General features: G+C 37.9%; 1 protein-coding gene across 1 annotated transcript in view; it reads right to left on the reverse strand.

The window, feature by feature from the left end:
- LOC145994082 (uncharacterized) overlaps positions 1–25305 on the reverse strand; it is a 184427-nt gene that overhangs the window by 5414 nt on the left and 153708 nt on the right. Inside the window, exons 20-26 of the mRNA XM_083130167.1 lie at positions 19620–19733; positions 16526–16645; positions 16057–16140; positions 11922–12029; positions 10536–10751; positions 9191–9383; positions 1261–1416 (exon numbers count right to left, since the gene is read on the reverse strand). Coding sequence (XP_082986293.1) covers positions 1364–1416; positions 9191–9383; positions 10536–10751; positions 11922–12029; positions 16057–16140; positions 16526–16645; positions 19620–19733 — 888 coding nt within the window. The 3' untranslated portion in view covers positions 1261–1363. The remainder of the gene's footprint in view (positions 1–1260; positions 1417–9190; positions 9384–10535; positions 10752–11921; positions 12030–16056; positions 16141–16525; positions 16646–19619; positions 19734–25305) is intronic.

Here is a 25305-nt window from a genome sequence, read left to right on the forward strand (position 1 = left end):
ATTGCCAGTGACAATGAAGTCCAGGAAACTGTCACCCTCGTCGACGTAACGCTGCAACTGGTTCAATGACATGACCATTCACTTGCCCTTGTGGACATCATCAAGAAGCTTAGGAACACACCGACACGACACCTTGCGGTATCCCAACGAATCGTGAACAATGTCGTAAACACTACCATAGGAAATACCAAGTTCAGTGGCAATGTCCTTCAGATGAACACGTCGATCAGCTTTTACCATTTCATCAACACAGGTAATGTTGTCTGGTGTCATCGATATAGGAAGTTGGCCCGATCGCTCATTGTCCTCCACATTTTCCCGTCCATTTTCAAACTCCTTGCACCACCATTGCACACTTCACACTGATAAATACTTGTCCCCATACACTGGCTCCATTTCCCTGTGGATATCTGTGGCTGTTTGTCATTTGCACCATAAAAAACGAATAACACTTCGCTGCTCATATGGCGAGGACTTCCTGAGAACTCCGGCCATCTTTGCCAACTGACAATAGGGCCGTTCCAAGAAAAGCCTACTGCATCACTCGTATATCTCGCTTTTGTAATAACAATTTTCGATTTGCCCTTGTAATATGTAGAATATTTTCCTGAATTTATGAAGGATGTGTTGGTTAACGGAGGTAGTTGATGGATAATGGCTGCTTACAAACAGTCGTTGAAGTTTGTGTTGTTGCTGTTGGTGTTTGTAGTAGTGGTGAAATCCAATGTAAGGAGATGGGGGAGGGGGGTTGAGGTTTCGTTCAGGAAAAATGAACCACAGATCTGGCAGATAAAAATAGATATCAGCTTTAAGTAGTGGCAAGTGCCTTTGGAGTAGAGGGTGGAGTTGCTCATGACAGGGTGGAGATAGTGATGAAAATCGGGCAGGTGTTGAACCTCAGACTGTTGCATTTATGACCAGAGGGTGTGGATTGTGTTTTGAACTAACCTGTTTCTAAGGTTGGGTGGCTGAAGGAGAACGACTCCAGGCCAATCTGGAATGACATCCTTAGTGTTAAGAGGGAAGAGGAAATGCAGGGTGTGTTTGATCTTGGTGAACTCTGGGTGACACTGGGTTATTAAGACAGGTGTGCTGGTGTCAGGTTCTTTTTTTGGGGTGTAGAGTGAATCGTTTCTACACATGTAGGTTTCAGGCACTAAATAAATATTACTTTCAACTCCAATAAATATACTTACTTTCTTTGTACAATCAGTTTCACTTTAACCTCCCTCGTATTTTTAGGTGAGAATTCTTTCTTACCAATCACACATGTCTTTATGCCTGATGATTTCCAATCAGTGGATTACTCTTCACCTGACTCTGCTTTTGCCCATTCAAACTTTTAAGCTCTTGCATCTGAAGCCTATGAACTCTTATTGTTATCCTGAGGATGAAGATTAGATGGCAAATTTTCTTCTGCAAGAAAAAAAAGTAATGAAAAATATTTGTGTTTTGTTTTAAAGTTAGTAAATCCAGCCCCCGTGGCAGATGTTGCACTACGATGCCAGGGGTGCCAGGTTCGAATCCTGGCTTGGCATGGATGTTTGTGAGTATCTGTTCATCAATTTCATCATATCATCACTCATCCCCATCTTCGCAAATTAGCCAAAGTTGGCACAAAAAGGGAAGTAAAATAAAGCAAACTGACTTTCCATGACTGCCTGATCAAATGCATAACAAATCCGTGACTTCACACAAATAGCTTTGTTGGAGTTTATCAATAAATGTGCATTTCATCATGATGACAATATTGAATTGATTTTAAAAACGAAACTCGTAAGTTAATAGGTTTTTATCGACTTGATAGAATGTTCAAGCAGATGATTACAATTTTTTAAGCAGTTTCCAACTTCCCCATTTGCTCACAAACAGACATCTCTTTCATATTACTGTATATCGTAGTTTTACATTTATTACATTTACAAACATTCAACCAAACCTGTAGATATTATTTGGAATAGTTACAATGCACACATTGTAATTGAACTAATATGCTATACTATAATGTATACTATACTAATATGTTTGTCAAGATCTCTATTCAGACTTTCCTATAGATAAATTCAGATACAAAAGACCTTATAATAGGAATAATAGACCATCTTTCACTGCAGGACACATATTATAGTAATAATAGGGAGATTACCTAAGATTACTGTGTGCACTTTTTGTTACACAGTTAAACAAACATACTAGTAAGAAAAATGTAGAATACCATTAAGGAACACTAAAAAAAAACAAAAAAACTTGCACCACATTTTTCTTCAAATGTGATATCTTCATTCCAATGCTACCTGATTGATTTGATTGATTGATTTTAAGTCCACTTTATGCACAGTAAGGATAATCGGGACTGGACCTACAGTTTAAAGTGGGATCCGAACCACTATGAGCCTCCACTGGGTATCTAACCCGGAACTCCTTGATTACAAGGTGACGACCTTACCACTATGCCATCGGGGAGGCCCTGCAATGCTACCTCTTGCAACTCTAATTCCTCTTTACTTTTGTTGTTTAGGTCGAACTCGTTAACGTCCTGATCAATTTTTCTTTCTTCTTACTATTTAACACTTTTTTCCTTAAAGTAATTTTCATATGTTTGCCTGGAGGCTCTTAGAGAAAGAAGTAGTCTCGTCTACTCTTCTCATATGTTTAGTAGCATACAAAACTTCTCTGACATATGGCATTCTTTCAAAGATTTTTGCCACAAGAAGACACTTGGTGACAGACACCTTCCACTGAAGCATTTCCTTAAGATATAATGAGACAGATTTTTATGACAGCCCACAGTTCACCAAATCGTTTTCCTTCATCAAGTAGGACTTGAGTCATCACAACAGGGTAAAAATTCTGAGAATGGAGTCTTCAAAGTAGCATGTGCTTGCAGACACAATGAAGCATACTGTTTCTCAGCTTTTCCAGCACATCCTCAGAAATCTAGTCTGTGCTGAATAAAACTCTGAGCACAATTTCCTCTCCCTTTTGGCCTTCACCTGGCTGGGGTACAATAATGGTCGGATCCAAAAAAGTTCACAATGAACAAGTTGATATTTTTGTGACAGTTCTCCCCAAACTTTTAAATCATATTGATAAGTTCTCTCAATACGAGCCTAAATTCCATTTTTTTTTTTTTCATTCTGAGCACTTTGCTTCTTTCAACAGATTTTTAAACACTAAACCTAATATCAATTTTCTCACTTCTTAATAGATCTAAAGTTAAGGTTTGGCTGATGCCAGGACAGCTGTTTCGGAATTTTCCTCTCATTTCGAAAAACTGGTATGATGTACCAAAATCTGAAAAATTCCATGTGCTTAGAATTCCTTAAGAACGTTCACTTGAATCTTCAAGTGATTTCCTTTCGATGTTCTGTAGATATCATCAATAGTTTAATAGATTTACGTAGTCAGGAAACTATTGATAATATCTAGGCAACAGCAAAAGCAAACCACATGAAGATTCGCTTGAATGTTCTAGAAGGAATTGTATATAATTTTTCAGATTTTAGAATATCATAGCAGTGTTTCGAAAGGAGAGGGCAATTTGAAAACAGTTGCCCTAGCGTCGGTGAAAGATCCTACCGTGCCTTTATAGCTTTGAAACAGTATAAGCTTCACCAAACCTATCAGGATTGCAGCATTGTACCATCAAATTTTTCACAAATTATTGTGATGGAAACACATTAATGGCTTTGTGCATAGGAACATTCTCAAAAAAATGTCTGACACCCCATGTTACTGAGCTTGAATGATTTAGGACACACTTTACAAAATACTACTTAATTGTCCCCTTTTACAGAAGTTGCCCAACCAGATAATTCAGGATACAGTTGCTGATCCAACAACTATATCCTGTGTAGAACCTCCCACTACACATCATACATCTCTCTGTTCCCTACTACATTTTTGCCACTACCATAATTGATATCCTATCGATCGAATATAAAGTTGTAAATATTCCTTCATGAACATGAATGGTTCATCAGTCTCTTTAATTAGTGCATGTAACCAGACTACTGCAATATGCTTTGAAAAAGAAACTGCATGTTGACACAGTTACTTGGTATGTTTATGTTTGTGAGTAGAATAACAACATGACAGAATTTTGCACTAAATTACATGTGATTTATAGATATATCAGATCTGTAAAGCGTCACACTTTTATGAGGGCAAATTGAAAAGTCTTTGCCTTTATTTTTTTTCAGCCTAAATAATAAACATGCAGAGAAATCAAAATATAGGAATTGTTCTATGTACTTTGCACTAGTGGTTCAGGCACTAGTTTGGAGATGCCGCAGTTGTAGAATTTAGTAGGTTGACTGTGGAACCACCGCTGGACAGCTGTCTTTGCTTCGTCATCGGAAATGAACATCTGTCCTGCCAGGAACTTCTTCAGTGGACTGAATACATGGAAATCACTGGGGGCGATGTCTGGACTATATGGTGCATGCTCCAGAATCTCCCATTCGAATAACTGGAGTCTGTTGATAATCCTGTTTGCCAAATGAGGCGTGGGGTTCTCATGGAGGATAACCACATTGTTAAGACGTCCTCTGTTATCCGGACATGTCCGTCCACCTTTTTAGGTGTCTGTCCGGCATCCAGGCGGATTCTTTAGAAATCGTTAAATGTCCTCCTTTTTTGGACCATAGCACATATGCTGCATCAAGAATGCTTCCACCCATAACGATCATCATATCACTGGGGGGCTTTAAGTATTCAAGAAATGCTCACCTAGCATCTGGGAGTTTAACACGATCACTTTCCCGATTGAGTCATAGTAGGGGTGTGCGTGATCCAGAAAAGCTGGTACCGGGAACAGTAAAAAAATATTTTCCATCCCTATCCCGACTTCGCAGAATGATTTTCACACTTGTCACGATCGCGAGCAGTCCGGAACTTCCAAAAGATCATTTTTAAAAGTGGTTAATTCTTAATGTTTTCTGCATTGTATGTGTCTTGAAACTTCTCGGAAATTGTTAGCTTTTATTTCAGGGGGAAAATAAACTTAAGGGCAAATGACGTGTAAAATTCATGATTTCCACATCATTGGGATTTTTTAAAAAATTTCCAGTCCCGAAAATTTCCCAGCTTGGTCGGGAAATTGCGATTTTTTCCCGTCTCGAACGTCTGACTTCGAAAAATTTCTGTCCCGACCAAAAAGAGAGATCTGTCCCGCACACTCCTAGTCATTAGTATGTATTATTCTAACTCGTTGCTTCGCAATCTGAGACTTCTAAAACACATGTAATCTGAGCAGTTCCTTTTCGATTGTTGTCTCCCTGAAGGCACAGTGGTAGCGTCGTCGACATGTAATAAAGGGGTCTCTGGTTCGATACCCGGTGGAGTCACATAGTGCTTCGGATCCCACTTTAAACTGTAGGCCCAGTCCCGATTAGCCTTAATGTGCAAAAAGTGGAATAAAACACCAAGTGAACCAACCAACCTTTTCGATTGATTGATACGGTTTATTTTAATTCACTTTTCTGCCACTTTAGGTAAATCGCAAAGATGAGGATGAGCGATTATTATGATGAAGGGAGGGGTGTAAGGGGTGACGTTCCACGTAGTACACCCAAATGTCAACCTCACTTCCACATTAGTACACCCTGGACTGAAGACTAACGAGGCTCTGGTGACTGGCCCCGTGGCCAGTATAATTTTGTTTGTATTGTCCTGTTCTTTTGTCCTTATGTGTACTGAGTGCCCCTTTCCAGCCTCAGCTTTTAACGAAAGTCAGAACATTTTAATATTTTATGATTTTAGTTCTGCAACGTTAGAGTTGTGATTTGTAACGATAAGGGGCTGGATCCCGTATAATGTGACGGGTGCAAAATAGCCTTAGTGCTGATGCACCCAAAATTTTAAATTCAAATTCAAATATGATGAAGGGACACTCACAAAGAACACCCATGCACAGGCTGGGATTCGATCCTAGGATCTCTGGCTTTGTGGCGCGGTGTGCTAACCACTCCACCTCAGAGGTCGGCCAATTCATTGCCGAGTCATACATATGCGATACAGAAATGCGTAGTGAGAATTTTGATTATTAAGTCATATTTACTTTTATGAAGTAATGAAGTGAAAGTGCAAATTCAACGATGATCTTGCAAGAAAATATCCAGCTTTTAAAGGATGGAAGAAACGAATATGAGGTAAAGTGTAGGGTGGCTGTCACCTTTCCTTGCTGTTGACAGAGTGCTAGACATGTTTCTGGCATTAAAATCATATTTCTTGACCCAATCTAAGCTACCTAAAATTTAAATTCGGTTTTTGGAAATAAGTTAAAGCGAAGCTGTCTTATAACATTTGCATTCACTTATGGGGATATTGCATTCTAATATCCAAGAATTGGAAAAAGAGTAAAATTCTGTGCTTGAGACTATAGATATTTTTAGTTGTGATTGTCATGTGCTAAACAATAGATTAGGAGATTGCTTTCGTTGCTTAAAAGTAGGAGTAAATTATTGAAAAATCATCAGAATTATCTGAGTAAAATGTTGGTAGTTTTTTTATATTGATTCAATTATGAGTAATGACAAAATGGGTTGCCATTTTTTTCGGTGACCTCTTTTTTATAACCTTGTGCTCCTTTTTCACCATGTTCTGTCCTCCTTTTTGAATGTATGTGTCTGGTCACCCTACACATTGTCCACATCAAGAATCTCTTGTCACTTTTTCCTGATGGCAGCTCACAGACGTGAGTGTGTGCCACAATAGCTGACAGTGTTGATGGTGTCACCTCATGGCATGAAATCCAGCAGGAATGGTCTTCGGCGATCCTAGAAGACTGTGAGCATCAACTTTCCAACTGATGGCATTCTGCGGAATTCCTTCATGACAGGCAAATGTGGATGTTTCCACACCATTCTCTGCTGCTTTGATTCTGGACTGTAATTCAATACCCACATTTCATCCCCAGTGACAATGAGATCCAGGAAACTTTCACCATCTTCGGCGTAACAGTGCAAATGTTTCAGTGACGCCATCATTCACTTGCCCTTGGTCAGGTCATCCTAAAGCTTTGGCACCCACCGACATGGAACCTTGCGATACCCCAAGGATTCGTGAACTATATTGTAAACACTGCCATAAGAATGCCAAGCTCCTTGGAAATGTCCTTCATATGCACACGGCGATCTGCTTTCACCATTACATCCGCATGGACAATGTTTTCCCTTGTGAGCGAGGAGTGAGGACACCCCAACCTCTCATTGTCATGAATATCTTCTCTGCCACTTTCGAACTCGCAACACTACCTGGGTGGCTATTCACCGGGAATTCCATGAATTCTGGGAATTATTCATGAATTATTGGCTTTGAGAATTATGCATGAATTCTACGTGAATTTTCCTCCATCGGCGTGAAAAATTGCAACTTTTATTATCCAAATGAGTTCATACATTTACAAGTGCCCTGAGGCAGGTTTTTCACAGTTTAGTTTTTATTTTTATTGAGGAAGGAAAAGGGAAGCTGCGTGGAGTATAAAACAGAATTCTCTCAATCCATTTACTTGGTTAGTATCCTTTGCAGAACAATCTATCCGACAGGCAGAAAATTATTGCAAGATAAGATATCTTGAAGGTGATTAGGCAAATTTGAGTTTGAAATTCTCATACAATTGATAATTTTTCATAGATTAGCATATTCCGTAACATTTGTGACATGTTCATAGATGGTTTAACGTTTTTCGAGTCTGAGCCTGTAAAATGGCAAATGTAAACTCTCCACCTTAAATTAGATATTTTAAATATATATACCATTTATGAATTAAATTATAATTTTTGGACACATTGGAATTACAGAGACCCTTTATATTGTTAATATATTTGTGTGTATATATGTGTGGGTGGTGAGAGGCAGTAAGATTGAAATAGAGAAAACATCTCCTTTTACCCTTGAATTTTTTGAAAGTTCTCCTTGAAAACCGGGAATTATACTTGAATTTTATCATGGTCCTAGTGTGGCCACCCCGACTACCACCTCACACTTCTCAAAGCGAGACACTTGTCCCCATACGTATGCTGCATTTCGCTATGGATCTCGAAGGGTATTCATCCCTTGCTCCATAGAAAATGAATAACACTTTGCTGCTCAAATGACATGGACGTGTTGAGTACTACAGCCATCTTTGCAGCACCATGCCGTGGAGCAGCTGAGAGTTAACACTGGACTGTTCCAAGAGAAACCTATTGCATTGAATGCATATCTCGGTTTCTCAATCACACTAATGTTTCAGCTGAAAAAGAATAGGTGCAAGGACTTTTTAATTTACCCTCATACCAATACACTGATGTGCTTATATTGGCCGATACTGATAGTGTACCAATTAATCTGCCCCTTTCCTAATTTGTATACTTCACTAGCTCTCAAAAGCCTATGCCCGACCCTGTGGCCGAGTGTTTAGCACATCGTGCTGCGATGCCAAGGGTCCCGGGTTCGAATCCCGGTCGGGCTTGGTTGTTTGTGAATGTCCATTCATCAATTTCATCATTTCATCACTCATCCCCATCTTCGCAAATTAGCCAAGAGGCACAAAACGCGAAGTAAAATAAACTAAATCAAATCAAATCAAATCAAAAGCCTATCTGAAACTGAGCTGGTTGATATGCCAGTATTATCTCTTCACCAATTGCAGCAGGTAAAACTTCAAAGAGATTTTTCCATACAAGGTTGCCAGACTAACTAACTAACTAACGGTACATCTGTCCCTGTCCTTTGCAAGATAAATCCAATCTTTTCCACCCTTACCAATTTCCTTTAGGTCCATCTCAAAGTTATCCCTACATCTTCATCTTGGCGTTCCTACAGGTCTCTTACCATCAGATTTCTCAAAAACAATCCTTTTTTCCTCTCCCATTCATGCCACATGACCTGCCCACCTAAGTCCACTTGATTTAAATATTCTAATAATATGGATATGAATACAAATTATGGAGTTCTAAATTGTAGCCTTCTCTACTCACCTGTCTCCTCATCCCCTTTTAGGTCCAAATATTTTTTAAGGGTTTTATTTTCAAATACTGTTTCTCTTTTAATGTAAGGGACAAAGTTTCACATCCACATAATACTACAAGCAAATGCCAGATTATAAATTGCCAGACTAAATTTGTAATTAAACATGCAAATGGTACCTCATTCCATTGATAATGCCTCAGTCTTTCGTTCTGTGCTCATGTACATGCATACTTACGTGTTTCTTCCTGTTGAGGGTCATTGGAAGAAGTGGTCTGTGATGTGCTGGTTCTTCTCTCCTGCTTTGGCACTCTGAGCAGTGGCTTGGTTCCTGTTGCTTTATTTGATCCGAGTCCAATTTTTTTGGACAGTATGCTTTTGTTTGATGCTGTGGAGTTTTTGTTTGGAGTGACTGATGCCTTCCTTTGAGCCTAACGAACAAACCAGAATGTTAAAATATTAGTTTCCAGGGGTGGAATCAAGTCAAAATTACTAAATTAACTGACCAAATAATTATTCAATACAACCTATTGATAAATTAGTATTATAAAAGAAGTACTGGGATATATTGCCTTGCCTTAGCACATGCTAGTGCCCAAATGAAACTCATATTTTGTTACTTTGGAGGAAGAGAATCTTACTGTCAACATATGGTTGTCTATATAAATTATGTGCAAGCTCAGTAGCCAGGCATGTTAAGTAACCGACTTACTTCCCTGCCATCAGTTTCTGGGTTCAAAACCTGGCCTGAACATGGGTGCTCTTTGTGAGTGTCAATTCATCTAAACATCACTCATCCTCATTGTCACAATTAGCCAAAAGTGCCAGAAAAGCAGTAGTAAATGGAAGAAATACAGGGTGTTTCACTCACTCTCGGCCTCTGATTTTTGCTTATAATAATAAAACTTTTGTTCATAATGCAATGAAATTTGCTACAGACATACTTTGGTGTAAGAGAAGCATGGTGACATCACGGCGAGTGTTGGAAGTGTTACGGAAGATAGCCATGAACACATCAGGAGTCACAGCGTCAATTTACCACCGAATGCTGTCTTGCAGTTCCATGATAGTCCATTGCTTGTTGCAATAGACCTTTCCTTTCATCATGCCCCATAGGAAGAAATCCAGTGGGGTGAGGTCAGGTAATCTGAGTACCGACTCAAACTGTAATTAGGAACCTCTGATTGTAAGCACGGACTTTCAACCAAACCTGAACAAACGAGAACAACAGGGCAAAGAACTCAGACTGAAAACACACGCCCATGTGACTGGTATTTAACTCAGAATCACAGAGATGCACACACATGCCCATGCAAGGACTAGAGAGACAGTGGCACCATTTCCAATGATGTTATCATGCTTCTCATACCAAGGGATATCTGTAGCAAATGTCATTACATTATGGCCCATAGTTGGATTTTTATAAGCAAAAGTCGGGGGCCAAGAGCGAATGAATCATCCTGTATCAATACAAAAAATAAAATCATGTTTTGTACTCAACAAATGTCAAAAAAACATAAAAATGAGCTGAAAGTAGAAATAGGAAAAGTAGGATGGGTGTGACTCCTGTAAATGTGAATTACCTGGCTAAAAGTAGGTTGTGTCGTCCTTCTTGTTTCATTCATTCCTTGTTGCTTAGACTTAGAAAGCTCAGAGAGTTTTGTCCTAGCAGCTGGTGCTTGTCTGAAGAGTGCTGTTTCTGACGGTTTTCTAGGCAGGGTGGATTTTTTAGTTCTTATTTTCATCCCTTTATATTGGCTTTGCTGCACTGGAAAACTATTTGTAGACGTTTCTGATTCCTGTAATATATTAGATAAAATGTTATCTATCATGATATAACTTTAGTGATATCCATGGATAATTGATTCATCCATTATCTTATCAAGGGTCAACTCTGGGAAGGGGGCAGATGTGGCCACACCACACCACTTCTTCTATGGTTTTGATATGAGCTTGTCTGGCATAGTACAGGGTGGTCCATATGTCTTGTTACCCCCATAATTTTTCATAACTTGATAATAATACAATATAATATAATGAAGTGTAAGGTAGCCATTCATTCCACATGTCGTGTGACACCAACAATTTTACATAATTTTATATTATGATAATAACAATATAACAATTTGTAAGACGTATGGATTCAGCGTCAACCAGGATGATGTTCACGCATCCAAAAGGTCAGTATGACCACCATTATTTTCATGGCACAAAATGACACGGCGCCTTGCACGTGCACTTCGATATATTGCGCATTCATCTTAGAAGACAAGGCCAGCCCGCTGCGGGAGTGTCGGAAATACCTCCAACATTCTTCCACATGCTGCATGTCATCTACGCATGTCATCATCACTGAGCTCGTTGACGCTTGTTGGTTTAAAGGATTTCAATCGAAGATCCTTCTTCGTGTGTTGTAACATTGTTGTTTTCGGGATTCCAAGCTCAGCAGACCGTTTGCGCAGTGACTTCTGTGGTGACCGAAGCACAGATGCCTCCTCTACTGCACATGTGTTCTGTCTTTTGGTTGGTGCCAGGCCTCGGTTTGTCTTTGATACATCCCAACATAAACAGTTTCTTTTCCCAACGCAGTATTGTCACTTTTGGTGGTGCATTTTTTTGGAATCGTCTTGTGAAATCTCGTCGCACATCCTCCATGGTCTTGCCGGTATGTGGACGTTCATGGGTCCAAACACTGACAACAAGGCGCTCTTCTACATTGTAGGAGCTTGTGTCAGCCATCTCTTCAAAAGAAACACTGAATTAAAGATAACAAGATATTGATTCGAGGGGGTAACAAGACATATGGACCACCCTGTAGAATGGTAAATAATATTATTTTGGTTTTAATAATAAATATTGCTATAAGATTATTGGTGTAAATTTGTATTAGTACTTTATTAGTATAAGCAAATATTTCATATCAGTCTATTCTTAGCTTATCTATGTTAAATTGTTAGTTTAGTGCATACCTTTAGCTTTCTAAATTCTCCAACTTTTAGCAAAACTTTTGCAAAAGCTTGAGCTTTCTCCATGTCAACCATTGTTAATAAAGTCTGGGTGGATTGACTGTCTTTATCCTGAAATAGAGGTTACAAGTTTTGCATAAATTCTTTGAAATATGCACAAAAGTGCTTACATAACAGTATGTTTGTTCTATGATATATACAAAAAAAGTTATCTAGCATGAGCATTGCACTTAGCCTTATGTTGTAAGTTGGGATGGGACAGACTTATTGGTGCTCTGCTGGTATCTGTCCATATAGGCATATTAGTGTACGAATTGATAAGTAAAATTGATTGATTGATTTGTTTTATTTTACTTCACTTTTCTGCCACTTTTGGTTAATCACAAAGATGATGATGCTAATATGGATGAAAGGGCAGTTACAAACATACATTAATAACACCAAACAAACCTCACAGAGAATTATACTAGCTGTGAGTTCAGTCACCATGACCTAATTAGCCCTAGAAAACTAAGGCATCATCTGGCAGACTACGCATTTGGTGCCATTTTCTTGTTTCACCCCCTTAAAACCTTCTGCTACCAGTCCTGTCTACCTTCATTTGGATCGGAGAGACTGACTGAGAAGTATTTTTAACTGTGTTTAATTTTGCATCTTCTCGCAGACAAAACGTTAGTTTGTACATACAGTAAAACTTCCACAACAACTTCGTAAGATTTTGCAATCATTCTGAATGGAAATGCAAAAAAACTAATGCAGATGCTCAACAACAACATTCTGACACTTCAGCAAGAGGAGGATAACCAGATTCTGCTGCCGGTGCTCCAAAGCCATGTGTGGTGAACAACAAGAGACTAAAATTGGTAAACACAAGTGCCACAATAATTCGAACACCGTTTTTCACGTTAAACTATGAAATGTACCATGCTTTATAATGTGGTAAACGTGAAATGTGGCTGGTAGCCCTCTAAGTAGTTCAAAGGGCGTGTAAAGAGGTCACTAGTGTGCACGTTCTTACGGGCTGATGTGCGGAATGATGCTATTTGCCAACACTTTCACTTTTGGCACTTACAAAGTTTACCACTTTTAGTCCTCAACTGTCAAAGTGTTGCTTTGAGTGCACACAAGACTTATAAAAATGTAATTTTACATTCCTGCCATGCTATTCATGTAATTTGGAAGTAAATACTAACTTTGTAGTAAAAACATTTTTGTTGCAAAATTTAGGCTGCGTTTTAATTCTGAAGAAATCAGTAGTCCAGCAGACGAATGGTTAGCTTTAACGTTTGGCACAGGACACTTTAGCTTTCTAGGGTTAGACTGCAAGATGCAGCCCAAGGTGTACAATGCAGATGAGAAGTTGAAATTTGGATATATCTAGAAAGGATCAATCCTTACACCCCAATAAGAAAAATTACTGATAATTTTTACTAACTGGTATACCTATAAACATCCTGTGCAAAGCGTTGCTGTTTTTCGTGTTATTCATTTGAATATAAATGAGTAATTTGCCTGGCATGGCTTTGTAAAGTAAAAGTCTAAGTACGTAGTTTCTTTTCAGAGGTAAAAACTGGGCTAAGCCAATACTGATGCTCAGGGCTCGAAAAATCCCGGTCGCCAGGTCGCCATGGCGACTAAAAATTTCAGCCTGGCGACTGCGATCTTTTGCTGTAATATGTACGAAATTTTGATGATTCTAAGTTAAAATGGCAGCACATCGTAAGTTAGCAAATGTCATTTTTTTTTATCAACGTTGTGAGCATTCCATAGAGTCAGTAACAATTTCTTACCCTTTGTCTCCAAACACCCCATTTCCTGCTTTCTCAAATAATTTAGCGATGTTTTGAATACCGCGAAGCTCAGCATCTTATACAGAGTGTTTCAAAAGTCGCACAACCCAAACTTTGGAAATGTATATCATGAAAACCGTAAGAGATATTTACACCGGGTTTTCTGCATTATAAAGCCTCATCCATTGAGATATTTTTCAATTCCTAAAATTATCAGTTCACTCCATACAGAGGATTATATAAATTAATATCTGACGGAAAGCAACATTCAAATTTTTCCAGAAATGAACTGAGTAAGAAAAATATGTAAGAAATTATTGAAGGGTCATAATTAGACATTTGATGACTGATGCCATGTCAGTCTGTCATTTGCGACCAATATTGGTCATGTGCAACATTTGATGAATGTTGACTGGCGATTTTATGGGTAAGTGAAAAGTGCCACTTTTGGGACATATCTCCATATATGGCAACACTAGCAGGTCGAAATATTGCCAACAGTCGCATGCAACATGTGACTAAGTATTGGCTATACATTTACGTGAAAAATCGTAAATCAAGATTTTGTGCCGAAATTGAACTCTTTGAGAAAATCCTAGACTGCCCCTGGTTACATTGAATTCTCTTCGCTCACTTTCGCTGCTACTGTGCCTGTTTTTTTAAAATGATTCAGCATGGCGTATTCATTGGAGCAGTGCGTGTGCATTGCTGAAGAGTATTTTACTACTCATTCTTACACTCATGTGCAAGATGTTTTCCAATAAAAATGTCCTGCTTCTGCTGTACCTCACAAAGCAACTGTTTTACAACCAGTCAAACACCAACATATGATCACACAAATTGTTTTAGAGTTGGTATTTTTTGTTGAAAATCAGTTCTCAGATGTTTTCAGCAAATTAACAATGTTTTTTTTAAAATAATGTAATTGTTTTTATTTAGTTAAAGGCTAACATAAATTTATGAACCCAGTGATAGCCTACAGGATTAGTTTAGTGCAGAAAACGCAGTGTAAATATCTCTTACGATTTTCATGATATACATTTTCAAAGTTTAGATTGCGTGACTTTTGAAACATACTGTAGTATGCACAATTTGCTAAAGGTGGTTTCCTGGCGCCTGATTTTCAAAGCTGGCGCCTAGCTTTGAAGAAAATTTTTCGAGCACTTCTGATGCTGTTTCGGCTGATATCAGCAGTATCAGTAACGGAAAATATCAGTTGGAATTAATTTGCAATTGGCATTTACAAAATCATGGTACACAATATTTAATTTGAACAGAGTTTCGAATGTGCTTTCTTACTTATTCTTCATTCTCTTCTTTTATCTTGACAATAGGGTTGCCATATCTCCAAAATTTCTACATCATCCCCTTTGTGACTTTACATTTTCATACTTTTGGTGTGCTGTGCTTTTGTTCAGAATAACATGACCAAGGCTATGAATTTGTACCTTTGCCACTTTGCCCATACACTGATGTGTCTTAATTGTCAGATAGTGGTGGAGTTCTGCTTTGCAATCAAACGGTTCCATGGAGTGCTGACTTTGGCAGTAAAAAGTAGAATAATTTTCTTACAATTTTAGTAGTCAACTCTCATTTTTGAGATGTGAGCACTTTGTTCAAGTTATTGAAAAAATCTAATTCAAGAAATTTTAATTTTATGTTAACATGTACAGAAAAGTAACTCGAAAGTAACAACTTTGTTACTAGTTACTTCAGAAAGGATCTGAGTTACAATTACTAATTTAAGAAAAAATGAATTACAACCATTTCTTTAATATTCACATAAAGACTGAAGATAATAGTATTCAAAAGCTTTAAAAAGTCTGAACTTATAAGTTGTTCACTTTATAGCTTACTGTGTAATGTTTTGGATCCATTTCCAGGTCCCTTTTCAGGGAGTCTGGGAATTAAAAGAATTAGAGATGGTTGAATGAACCAGGGTAAGCTCAGGTAGTTGTGTTCATTGCATGATGCAGCATAACACAGACAGGACCTCGTCACATGGTTGCTCCTCTTTTACGTTCAGCATGAGCTCAACTTCATATTTGACCCACCTTTTATTGTTTTAATTCCTTGATGTTGCACTGTAAAGTGACCCACTTGTAAGTACAAACTTTTTTATGTTTTTATAACTGAGTTACAGTTACTGTTAATAAATAAACTTAATTGTTACTTTTAACTGCATAACCAGTAACACATTACTTCCAGAAACTGGTGTACATATACAAGTATACCTGGAACCACAGTTGCTTTCCTATTTTAAAAGCCAACATACAACTTTGATCAATCAAAATTCTATCACAAGCTAATATTCATGATTGACTAGTTAATGAGTCAATTAAGTATACCTTTGCATGATCATTATCTTCTGTTCCAATAAAGTGTTTTAAACTTTCTGTTGGTATGAGACCAGATTCGAGAAGAGACATCAACTAAAATCAAATAAGTTTATTAGTAATAATCATATCATTTAAATATTTAACTTAGGGCTATAAATCTATCTCGTCGAGAAGTTGGTTCAAGATAAAAATGCATAATTTATTTTCATTCCCAAGTAATTTGGCAATTACAAAAAGCACTTGATTTTCCATGAGTTTACCAGGGTACATCCAAAATTCAAAATTTCCTGACTTTTTCAGGATTTCAAAGTCAGTGGAAGCGCTCTGAAAGTGAGGGAAAGCAGCCCAATGAAAGAGAAAGGGGGGAGAGCAATCAATATCTACCGAAGCAGTATTCTACGGCCAAACAAAATTATCTGGCAATTTCACAGGTTATAAAAGATCACATAACTTCTGGTACACTCTTTATCACACTTACATATGCATCCGTGCTCTGTTGTGTTGCTTCACTTTTGAGGTTTGCCTCTGCAGAAGATTCTGAAGTTTGTGGCTTGAAATGGGATGTGCTCGATAATACTTTGTCATCTTCAAAATGCTCCTGTTGAAATGCAAAAGTTTATTCCATTAATGCCACAATTCTGCCAACTTTCTAGCAGCATATTTGCGTTATAATGAGATGAATATTGGTAGAACTATGAGACGGAGTCCTGGTTGAGCTTGCAGTTACAGTTAACCATAGAAATCTAAGGTTTCATCAAATTGATGAAGTGTAAATACAAAAAGGTATCCCCAGCCTTTCTTACTACATGATGCACTTGGGACCCTCAGTACCTTCAATTGGCCTTGAACTGTGGTGGGAGTGATACTGTCTGGGTTGAATTGTTGTGCAATTGACAAATTTAGATGTTATTTTATCTGCATAGTTGTTCTGACGAAGTATTAGCTTTAAAGTAACCAAATTTGCCACATCTATTTTTTGTTTCGACAAGGAAAAATCAATTGTGTTTTGAAAAACAAAACTAAAAAATGTGGTTTTGCTGCTTTAGACAACGCATGGCACAGCATCCATCTATCAAACATCTGAATACCTATGATAACCATGAAAGAAACAGAGGATGACAAAAATGTATTGCAGCCATTGTTCCTAAGCAATATGTGGGGAATACCAAACAAATTGTTGTTTGTTACTAATGGTATCAAATACAAATTATCTTATTAGCCAATTTTAATTGTCATTAAAACTCTTCCTATAAAGCAAAAGCGTAAATGCCTTAGCATTTCTGATTTTCCACCTTAGCTCTCTAGGGTTAATTTTTTAAAAATATAACTGTGACAGTTACAATTTCTTCGAAAAGTAGCTATAAGTTGTTTTTACAATTAGTTTGTCTTAAATAAGGTATAATTCATTGAATGGGTTATCTAGGATCTTCACGAATAACCCCAAAAGCTAGAATGGTAAAGGTAAAAAGGTAAAGCTGCTCCCTGCACATTACAACATGTGGGGGGGATGTGGAGGCAGGACCCCACACATTCACGGTCTTGCCCATTTGCGGAGGTACTATGATCAGCACCATTTTCCAGTTACTTTTACCTCCCAGGTACCCATTTGTTAAAGAGACTGGATAAACCCCAGAGCTGCTCCATGCATGGACATTGCTAAAAAAAATTCCCCACCTGAAATCACCACCCGGAATAACTGAGCCCAGGTTTCTCATGTGCCAGTCACATGCTCTACTAACTGGACTATTGCTGTTCTAAAAAAGAAGAAAAGTGACATGAAAAAAACAAAATAGAATTAAAGAAATTGAAACGATTTGATGGTCTGATGACCCTCAAACTGCTTGGCTGGCCTTTGTTATCAATGAGTTGTTGCACTATCAAGATTTTTAGCAATTTGATTGCATTATATTGGTTACATGCATGTATTTAAATAGTGATCGATCAACATGATATACAGTGGAAACTAGATTTTACATTTTTCTGTGGACCAAGACCAAAATTTTATAACATTATCCTCTATTGAGTCCATGAGGATAAAAAAGTAATAAGTGTTCCCCTGTGCTATACACCACATCATGAAGGTGTATAGGGGGCGTGGGGTTAGGGCTCCACACTTTCTTTATCATAGCCGAAGGTGTGGGTGATGTGATCAGCACCATGCCCCGGGCCACCTTACCCCCCCGAGTTTCCTCCAGGTACCCATTTTATATGAAGCTGGATGGGTGCCAGAGCCACTTGAACAGGTTGAAAAAATCCTGGTTCTCCCCACACTTTTTTTACTTTTTTACCCTCGTGGACTAATAGAGGATAATGTTATAAAATGCGAGAGTCCATGAGGGTTGAATGTATAATGCGTGGAAGTGTAAAATTTAGAAATATAAAATCGGGGTTCCACCATAATTTCTATACTAATGAAGCACAGATATAAAATTGACAGATACTTGATTCATTTATTGGTTTATGTTAACTTTGATTTTATGCCACTTTTGGCTAATTGCAACAATGAGGATGAGTGATGATATGATGAAATTGATGAAGGGGGACTCACAAAAATGCCCAAGCCAGGATTTGAACCTGGGACTCCTGCCGTTGCAGTGCACTGTGCTAACCATTACACCATGGAGCCTGCTTTGACAGATACTACTGATGACTAATATTCTGATGATCTGATATAAAATTGTTAATGTCCCTTAAAGAACATGAATTGTTCATTAACACCTTAATTTATGTACGTAACCACGCTACTACAATATCTTTGCCATTGGAAACAAACTGCATATTTCGACATTTATTTTACAAAACTAGATTATAAAGGGTGACCCAAAAGTCATCATCCTATTTGAACTGACCTTTATTTTGATATTTTTTTTTGTTTATATCAGTAGTGCTTTGTCAGTTAAATAGAAGATACTCACAAAATTTATTGTGTGCGAAAGTGAATAAATATACCCCACAAGAACGTGGAAAAATTGTGACAATTTTGTGTGACACTTTTTCGGGCTGAGTAATATCCCATTTTGGTGATTTGCCATGGCCAGCCAGGTCCCCCGATTTGACCCCTTTAGATTTTTTCCTCTGGGGATATTTGAAGTCATTGGTTTATGTGAATATACCAGAGACGTTACAGCAACTAAAGGACAATATTCAGCATGAAATTGAAAACATTTCCCCACAGATTTCCAACACAATGGAAAATGCAATAAAAAGAGCCCAAATTTGCATCAATAAATGGTGGTCATTTATTGGATGTTATCTTTAAAAATTGAGAACATAAAACTTACAATTATGAATAAAACTTTAACACCAAAAAACTACTTTGTTTAATTTAAAACCCAAGCTTAGGCTAAGAAAATCAGTTGATGACTTTTGCGCCACCTTGTAGATTTTATCTTTAAACTCATAAAACTTTTATGAAAATGGTAGAATTTTGCACTGAGTTACAGGCTATTTATAGATATATAAGATCAGTAAAATCATCAGTATGTCTGCATCATCTGACACCAATAGAGTACCACTTACTCTGTTCCATCTATAATATTAATTAACATGACATCGAGGTAAGATGTACGAACCTCTGAGTTTCCTATGCTTCTGACTGGCTGTGTTGGTAGTTCTAGGTTTAGAGAACATCGCTGCTGATAGTTCAAGTCTTGCAGAAGTACTTCTCCATCTTTGAAATCTTCCAACTGTAATTCAAACTTTGCTTCAGAAACTGCAAGTGGACATCTACAAACTACAATTGTGTCTTGTTACATTTCGATTTGACACCGTATTTCTATGAGACAGACACCAATGAATATTGGGGGATGACCTTGGGAAGTGGAGGTAAAGATTGGCAGAACTGGTGCTATTCACACCATGTTCAACTTGCTTTAGAACAAGAATGCATGGACTCTTACTTCTATACTCCTTAAGTGTTTTTATGGCATGGTGCAGTGAAATTTTGCTGAATTAGGCCAGCTGCACACCAGGTCCAACACAAATCAGTGTGACAAGTCATTTTTGTTGCAAACCATTTTGGAGAAGGTCTCTTATGGGAGGCCGCACACCAGACGAAATACAGGGCTAGCATAAATGATTCATTCCTTTTGAAAAGGCTATATTTTCAAAAGTATTACATGTACACACATGAGAGATATATGAAAAGAACCACAAACTCACCAAGTTTGTATTGTGTATTCGCCCGTCGACTAGAATTTTGCGTCAACGTGCAAGAAGCATTGGAGGACGAGGATTTTGCCGCCAAGTTGATATTCAGCGATGAAGCAACGTTCCACTTATCCGGGAACGTGATTTGTCATAATATGCGATTCTGGGGCACGGAAAATCCACGTGCAGTCGTGACAGTTGAAAGAGATTCGCCAAAGGTGAATGTTTTCTGTGCAGTAAAAGGTAAAAAGGTAAAGTGTTCCCCTGTGCTTAGCACCATGCCATGAAGGCGTATAGGGGGTGTGGGGGTAACGCCCCACACTTTCTTGATCCGGTCGTGAGTGGGGGTGATGTGATCAGCATCATGCCCCTGACTGCCTTTACCCCCCAGGTACCCATGTTATTCGACGCTGGGTGGGCGCCGGAGCCGCTTCCATCGTTAGAAAAGTTCCCGGATTTGAACCGGCCGGGGATCGAACCCGGGACCTTTAGCATGGTAGTCAGATGAGTTACCGACTGAGCCACCGCGGCCACCTTTTCTGTGCAGTGTCACAAACAAAGATGTATGGGCTGTTTTTCTTTGCTGAGCAAACTGTGACCGGTAAATGTTACCTGGATATGTTGCAGTTGTGGTTGTTCCCGCAACTCAGTGCTGACTTCAGGGATTTTGTCTTCCAACAAGACGGGGCACCCCCTCATTGGAACATCCCAGTTCGTGACTACCTAAACGATGAACTTCCGCATTGCTGGATTGGGCATATTTGTGAGGATGACCTAGCTTTGTTCCCCTGGCCTCCCAGATGTCCTGATTTAACGCCCTGCAACTTCTTCCTGTGGGGGTACGTTAAGGACCTTGTTTACGTACCCCCACTACCGCAATCGTTAGTCGAGCTCAAAGAACGCATCAGTGCTGCAGTGCAGACCATTGACAAAACTATGCTACAAAATGTATGGAATGAGCTTGAATATTGTCTGCACGTGTGTCGTGCAACCAAAGGGGCACATATCGAACATTTGTAGAGGGTGTATAAACTTGGTGAGTTTTTCATATATCTTTCATGTGTGTACGTGTAATACCTTTGAAAATATAGCCTTTTCAAAACGAATGAATCATTTATGCTAGCCCTGTATTTGACTTGAATCACATTGCAACAGTTTATGACAAAACAATGTAGGTCTGTGCAATTTGGTATCGCATTGAGCAGCTTGCGACAAGACAATCTGCACATGCGTGAGTCCATTCACTTCAGCCACATACCTCTAATTACAGACTGGAATATATATGAAGGGCCAGGGGGAAAAACGATGAATGTTCATTCGAGACGATTTGCCAGGAAATGAAAAACAAAGTATTTCTTTCCATAAGTACATTAATATATGCCAAAATAATAATGCGTTTTTCAGGCACTTCTCATCGTTTCCCAACCAAGGCCATTCTCATTCTTATAGTACAGCTACTGAACTATCAGATGGCGCTGCGATCTCAAAATGGGCGAAAAATCGACATTCATCGTTTTTCCCCCTGGCCCTTCATATATATATATATTATATATATATATATATGTATATATTTGAATATACCCTATGGCCACTGCAATAAACAGTGCAAGGGCAGTAGCAGTATTATGTAGATTCAAATCAAAACATACAAATTGATACATTAAATCTACATGTACATTGAATCTGATGCAGTGTTACCCGCTTTCCAAATTATAAAAACAGACCTATACCTATTACACACATGGATGAAATCTACAATCAGATTTTAGCTAACAAACACAGTGGTGACTCGTGGTTTTTTTGGGGTGTAGGAGGAAGTTATAGTAAACAGAGGAAGGTTTAAAAAAATGCATTCAATTACATACGCACATATTGCTTGTACTATCCATTGCATTTAGAATGTTAGCTGGAGGCCCATGCTCGTGGTAGAGCAAGGTACCCTTGCCCCTCGAACCTTGAAATATTTTAATGTGCATCTACAATTTGCTATAAATTCATCTTTTTAGAAATGGTATATTCCCAAATATCTTTAAAAGAGAGTCATAAAACCAATATACAAAAAGGGGCCTAAAACAGGCCCCTTAAATTACAGACCAATAGCAATTACTTCAACCTTCTCCAAAATTCTCGAAAAAATAATCTCCAATAAAATCCATGATTTTTGTTCCAAATTTAATAATAATGTAAATGAATATCAGCATGGTTTTCAAAAAGACAAATCAACGAATTCTGCAACTGTACAGTCTATAAATATAATTACTGAAGCCTTGGAGGACAATGAAATTCCAAGTACAGTATTTCTACATCTGTCCAAAGCATTTGACTCTCTCAACCACAACATACTTATGCATAAACTGTATAGTTTAGATATCCGAGGTGGCACATTTAACTTAATTAAATCATTTCTCTCTGATCGAATACAAGACACTCAAATTGAGCACGTAGATAATGCATCTATCAAAACTTTCTAATCCAGCTACAAATCGTCAAAGATAGGTGTCCTTCAAGGATCTATACTTGGTCCATTATTATTCATCCTTTACATCAATGACATACCGATGAAAAACATGACTCAAAATCACCTATGCAGATGACACTAACATAATATGTAGGGCAAAAACAAAAGAACAATTAGAAATTCAGACTTACATCTCAATTAATCAACTAACCCAGTACTTGAGCACTAATAGCCTAAATGTAAGCTATCAAAAAACAAATTTCATGATTTTTAACCCTGGCAACAAGAAGAACTATGATAACTTGATGGTTTACTTAGATGAAAATGAAATAGAGTATGCTAACCATGTAAAATTCCTAGGATTGATCATCCATGATAAATTGGGCATGTCATATTGACTATATCTGTGATAAACTCACAAAAAATCTTTATCTGTTGAAAATCCTATCACAATTTAATATTAAGGAAATCAATATGAACCTGTACTAGGGTCTTATTTATCCTTTGCTTAGAATAATGTATTACATCTTGGGGAGGGGCAGTTCACGTACATACAAAAAGAGTGTTCACACTACAGAAAAGGGCACATGCAGAATTGCCTTTCGCAAAAATGAAAGTATGACTGTATACTCGCTCTATATTTATAAATCTATTATCTATGTACTTAATGACAAGACGAAATTAAGAAATTCATGGACATAATACAAGACATAGACAAAACTGCCATATCCAGACCAACAGATTAACTCTGACAGACAGATCACCACATTCTGCAGGCATAAAATTCCACAACAACCTTCCCCCTTGGCTAAAAAAAATATCACTCCCTTAAAGAAAAAATTGCAGCTAATCAAAAAATATCTCACAGACAGAGCTCTGTATGACATCAATGAACTATAAACTAGATTGGGTACAAATATCAAGTAGACAAAGAAATGTAATAATACCATAGAAGGAACAATGTAACTCTAATTAAAAAAAAAGAGTCATGCATGTACTTTTTATATATACACACTGGTATATATGCTTATCATTGTTTTTAATATTGTGAATGTAATGTACAATTATTTTTTTATTTTTTATCACATATGTGCAGCATGTAAAAATCTCTAGTTCTTATACTGTAATTGCTTGTATTTTCATGTATCTGGACGAAATCCATACCCATGAAAAAATGGGTCAACGGATGAATAAAGATTATGATTATGTAAAAGCACAAGAACCTTCAAAAATAGCATTGATGATATTTCAGATTTTTCAAGAATTTTGACTTCCCCCCCTCCCTGTTGTTGCGTGGATCGAGGATAATGAAAAGTGATGCTTAAACTCTGAAATTATGCTAAATGCTTCTAAAGTGTGCTTGGGTTTATTAATATATATATATATATATATATATATATATATATATATATATATATATATATATATATATATATATATATATATATTTATATATATATATATATATATATATATATATATATATATATATATATATATATATATATATATATATATATATGAAGGGCCAGGGGGGAAAATGATGAATGTCGATTTTTCGCCCATTTTGAGATCGCAACGCCATCTGATAGTTCAGAAGCTGTACTATAAGAATGAGAACGGCCTTGGTTTGGAAACGATGAGAACTGCCTGAAAAACGCATTATTATTTTGGCATATACAGGGTGGTGCAAAATTCCGTTTACAGCGCTTGGGAGGTGAATCGCCAAGTAAAAACAAGGAAAAAATGCCATGTGAAAAAATGTCGAAATCGGCACCGTATGTGAGTGACAGGCGTGCGAAAATCGCCTCACACCATGTATAAAGCACAATAATTCAAGAAGGAAGAAAGATAGCAATGTCGGATTAAAAGAATAGAAAGAAAGTCGTGGCTGACGAATACAATGGTGCAGCAATTGAGGCACAGTGTAAATTGCGCAAGGGGACTCTCAAAGAAAGTGGGGAATCCCCTGATGGAAAATATAGGAAATTTACTACTATTTTCTACATAATGTTGAGATCGGAATGTAGGCAGTAAAAAATGACGACGTATGTCCACATCTCCCACTACTGCTGGGACACCGGCCCACACCCGGGAAATAGGAAAATAACTGCAAATCTCCTGTTGTACACGGTTCACATTGCGGTAGGAAGAAGAAAAGAAACCAAGTTGTCGCATGTCCCACTACTGCTGGGACATCATCCCAAATGGAAAAAAAACCGGAAAATCATAAAAAAACGATTGCAATCCCTTAATGTTGACACACTACTTTGCAGTACGAAAAACAAAAGTTAAACAATGGCCACATGACGTCAGGCTGTACATACTACAAGAGAGCTCCCCAAAGAAAGTGGGTAATCCTCGAAGGAATGAAGACGGAGAATGGCGAGAAAACACACACAATGGCATGTAACATTTCCAGGCACAGCACATCTTGAAGGAATTCCACTGAGAAGCGCACAACCTCCGCACATGCAGATCGATGGTATGAAGTACAGCGATCTCCAGCTTCTTCACTCGCACCTTTCACTAAAGGACACTATGGGGTGCTGATAGGGGCTCACAAACACCGCTATACTCAGAGACGTTGTTGAAAATGTCCGCCATTGACTTCAAGACAAAGATGGCATTGGCGAAGCACTGATTGTCTA

Source organism: Lepisma saccharinum, chromosome 10 (genome assembly GCF_977018435.1).
Source record: "Lepisma saccharinum chromosome 10, izLepSacc3.1, whole genome shotgun sequence".
NCBI classification, from domain to species: domain Eukaryota; kingdom Metazoa; phylum Arthropoda; class Insecta; order Zygentoma; family Lepismatidae; genus Lepisma; species Lepisma saccharinum.